At 44.7% G+C, this 4,482-nt stretch overlaps 1 protein-coding gene across 1 annotated transcript; it reads right to left on the minus strand.

The window, feature by feature from the left end:
- Positions 1-2,161: 2,161 nt before the first annotated feature.
- Positions 2,162-3,782, minus strand: LOC119338706. The gene is made up of 3 exons (XM_037610970.1): positions 3,386-3,782; positions 2,995-3,215; positions 2,162-2,740 (listed from the first exon to the last, which is right to left on the minus strand). Exons 1-3 carry the CDS (start codon positions 3,780-3,782, stop codon positions 2,162-2,164), a joined length of 1,197 nt encoding a protein of 398 aa, XP_037466867.1.
- Positions 3,783-4,482: the final 700 nt, after the last annotated feature.

Consider the following 4,482-nt stretch of genomic DNA (forward strand, 5'->3'; position numbering starts at 1 on the left):
CCATTCATGAATATTTTTCGAATTGGCGAAATTTTGTTCAATTTCTTAAAAAAATAATATACAAACTTTAAAAAATCATGAACATTTTTTATTCCCCGAAATTTTATTTTCGAAATTTTGAATAGTTCTTGAATAAGCAAACATTTTTTAATAGAATCGCGAACATTTTTTGAATCCACAAACATCTTATGATTTATTAAATATTTTATTCTAAAATATACATTTCTATTTTTTCCGAAACTTTTGAAGTCTCAAATTATTTAAAGTAGAAAAAACAAAACTGACAAGGAAAATAAAAAACAAAATTAAAAAAACAGGCCGCCGGGACATGGGCCGACCCAAACGGGTGCGCTGTGTTTTCTCCCAGCACGCAGAGTGCAGTATAGGAGGTCCCTAATGCATGGGCCGGCCGAGGCAGGGGATTCCGCTGTGTGAAACTTTTTTTTAATCACTTATAGATGACATTGGTGGGTAATATTTTGTAACTTTGCTGGCAATTTTCGTGACGTACCGCAAGAAGCAATAGCCCTTTTATTATTAGGTATAAATATAGATTGATTTCGTCACCCTTGTTTACAATCCTTGCATTTCAGTACTTTACTTTTATGCATGCTACACCGTTGCCACTATATCACCACTGCTTTCGATTTCTCTCAAATTGCAGACATAGATATTTAAACCCTTCAAGGGACAAAAGATTGATTCATGTGCTCCATGTGAGATCGATACTCTTATTTTAAAAAGTCTACAACTAAACCATGTGCACTTGCAAGACATCAGGACGCATTCCTCCGCGATGCGACCAGTTACGAGGATGAGCTGGCCCTCTGCATCCTGTTGTAGCGGTCATGGGTGTACAAGGGTGGCAGTTCCGGATCTGCTGCGATGCCCCCTGTTGCCCACAGCTGCAACGCTGACACTAGAGCTAGCCCTTCCCGCCTTGCATGCAGCTCAGCGTGGGGCAGCTCAATCTGTGACGCCCCTCCATCCACCTCGTCCCCCTTCGTCCGCTGCTCCGGAAGTTCAGCGGTGAGTTTTAGTGTCTGCCAGTGCCGATGACCGGACAAGCAAAGGGTCGAGGAAGTGGTGAAGCTCTCCCGTCTCCATCTTTTATTTCAACTATTTAGTAATCTAGTTTAAACTTGCCTGTAGTTTATGTAGATTATGTGAATTGTGGAATCTTTTGGTGGTCAAAATGTTTATTATATGTGCATTTCAATGTATGTTTGATTTGTACTTACTTTTTATTCACGTCGCATGCTTTACTATGGATATAAAGTACCGGATTTGAGATAGACGGTTGTGGACGCGGCAATTCGTGCCTTGCCCGGCCACTGTCCGCGGACATGCCTGGACGCGTCCACGGGCGTTTGGGCGCCCGGATTTGGTGTCCACGACTGTATATGCTCTTCTAATTGGCTTGGCTGGCGGGAGGACTACTCAGCGAGGCAACATATATTGGTTGTATGAACTCGGCTTATCGATTAGCTGCTTGAAATACCAATCGTCCGAATTTTGTTCGATTAATAACAAAGAAAACAAATTATTTTTTCTGTACTCAATAAACAACCAAAATTCACAAAAAAAGTCGGTGTCGGTTTCGGTTTAGTTTTTGGTTGATCGGTTTTTATGCCCACCCCTAAGATGAGGAAGCGCTAGAAGCAGGAGCGTTGGAGGAGACCTTTCGGGGAAAAGGGAGAAAATAGAGAGATAAGGGCGGCGTAGCGTCGAGAGCGTGCTTCTCCCCCTTTAGCTACAGGCACGCGGGAATGGTACCTGTCCCTGTACCCAGAATTACACGTGTCTACCACTGATTAATCTGATTAGAGACTAAAAAACTTCAAAGGAAGCAAAACAGAATTGAGCTAAGGAATAGAGAAGGTAGTATTATTACTGTCAATACAAATAGGAGCTAGCGAGGCCAATGATGCTATACACTTATGGATGGACTGCCACGGAAATCATCTACGCACCGAGGTGGAGCCAGCTGATTGGCGCTCAATTTTTCACTTTGCGTGAATTACGGCTCACACCGCTATCTCGTTTTGCCACATCAGTGCGTAGCCATGCTTTCCGTAACAGTTGCCCGTAAGTGTATCATTTTTATAAGAAAATGTAAGCGGTTTCAAATGGTGTCTCTCGAGAGAATTATAAGAACAAGTCACTCATCACAGAAACATGACCAAGCAACGGCGACTTCCATACTACAGAAGCCAAGACTAAGATTGATTAGGCTAATGTCAGCCCTCTCAGGCTTAAAAGTTGCCTCGCTACTCTCAACAACTTGTTTCTCATTAATCGAAATTGCCATGAGACAAACCTTCAGAAACTTCTCCAGTCCAACAGAAACCACGCGACGCGAGAGCTTGGTCACACCATTGGCATCGACAGGCAACCCGTCATGTCCGGAATCAAGTAATTTGACAAGGACATCATCAGTAGAAGTGCCAGCAGTGAATACACTTTGGAAACCAATTGGCCATGACCCACCAGTGAGTTTTATACAGATTGTGGCCTCCACAGAGAAACTAACGTGGCTGAATTCAAGTTTCAGCGTGCTGAGCCTGCTAGGGTAAACACCAGTTAGGCAATACGCACTTTTGTAAGTCACAACAAGATCACTCAGATCTTTATCCTCAGCTTTTGTAGGGCCCTTGACTTTCAGGGAAACCTCAATGTAGGAAGGGTCTATTGACACCGCAATAGCTCGACTGGGGCCGGTCAATGCAAGATATGGATCCTGCATGATCGAAACAAGTATGTAGGTCAATAATTATGTTCTACTACTTAGTAATAAGACTGCATCAAAGTGGATATAATGCCACAACCAATCTATTATAATATATTCCATGCACTCTCTCCTTGTCAAATTATAGTGCATATTTTCCAAAGTCAAAATTTTGTAAACTTTAATTAATGAGGCAAGGAGAGAGTGTACAAGAGCAAAATGCATGCAACTTGGGAAAACAAACAAGTGAGTAAGAATATACAAACCTCTTCGGTGATGGTCTGGCAGCTATTTCTCGGACGGTGGAAAATAATGTTGCGCTTGTTATCCAGGATATCACGTGCAGCAACGATGCCAAACACTTGCAGCGGCCAGTGTAAGCACTCTTTGATTGATGCGATTTTGACTGACTTGAACTGTAGAGTATCCATGGCATCGGGCGAGTCACGAGAAGCAGGGGACGTATAACGCATGGCAGGGATAGATGCTGCATTGTTCCACTAATATCAAGTTAGTGAAAGAATGAAATAAAATACTTAAAGTCATACTAGTAATTAGGTCATAGTGACATTTTTTACAACTCATTTACGTCATCATATTAAACTTGCTTTAAGAAACTGAAAGAACCGCGGAACACAAATAAACTGGGATGATTACTGGTTTGATGGAAGGTGACGCCGCGGCCGCGGCAGGCGTAGAATTTGTTCCAGAAACGGCGGAACCTCGAGGCGAACAGCTCTTCCTCGCACTGCGCCCACTCCGTTTCCTTGTCCTCCAGCCGCCTCGCCTCGTCCGCGGCTTCCTTTGCCTTGGCGGCTTCTTCGGCCATGAATTTGGCTGTCCTGGCGGCTTCTTCTGCCTCTTTGGCTTTCGCGGTGTCCGTCGTGGCAGCTTTTTTGGCCTCTCTCGCCTTCCTCTTGGCAATCTTGGCGGCCCGTACAGCGTCCGCGTCAGCTGCCCTTTCGGCCTCGTAGGCGTTGGCCCTGGCTGTCTTGGCTGCTTCCGCGGCTTTGGCCTTGGCAGCTTTCGCCTTGCTTCTCTTAGCCGTAGCCATCGTCGCACGCAGCAGCTAATTTCTTCAGCCTTTTTTTGAACAGAATGTAATTCTAGATCGAAGAGCACCACCCTTGTTTCGTGGCAAGGTAAAGGAGCCTGTCGGATGGCGATTCGCAGGCCGGGTCGCCGTCGCGGGACGGCGAAGATAACACTCGTACTAGCGTGATTTCTGGCTTCGATGGACTTCTTCTGACGCCGTGCACGCGTGTATTTATAACAGATGCGGAGCCGCTTGTGCCTTGTGGTGTTTCAATTTAAATCTGACTCAGGAGCCGGCCGAGTGCGTTAGGAAGTCGGAGTCCGACGGGCTGGGCAACGCTTTAGCAACATCAATCAAACGGGATGGAGATGATTTTGTGCGGGAAACAGAGGTGGAAACACCACATCTTCATGTATGTTAGAGCATCTTCAATAGATAGTCCAACCGTAAAAATACCTAACTTTTGAATTATCTGGGTAAAAAATGCTACTCTAACAAACTGTTCATATATAAAAACAATGGTTAGCGACAGATCCGCACGATCGCTTCTCCCGCTCCCCGCTTCGTTCCCCTCCCTTCCCCCGTTTTTTTTCTGGCGTGGTAAAAAAAGTGTACAAAGTGGGGACTCAAACCCACTACCTACGGTTCACCATAGCTGTTCACAACCAACTGAACTAGCTTAAATTCTAGCTATAATTTAGGTTGGGTAATATTTATA

This window comes from Triticum dicoccoides, chromosome 7B (genome assembly GCF_002162155.2).
Source record: "Triticum dicoccoides isolate Atlit2015 ecotype Zavitan chromosome 7B, WEW_v2.0, whole genome shotgun sequence".
Classification (NCBI taxonomy): Eukaryota; Viridiplantae; Streptophyta; class Magnoliopsida; order Poales; family Poaceae; genus Triticum; species Triticum dicoccoides.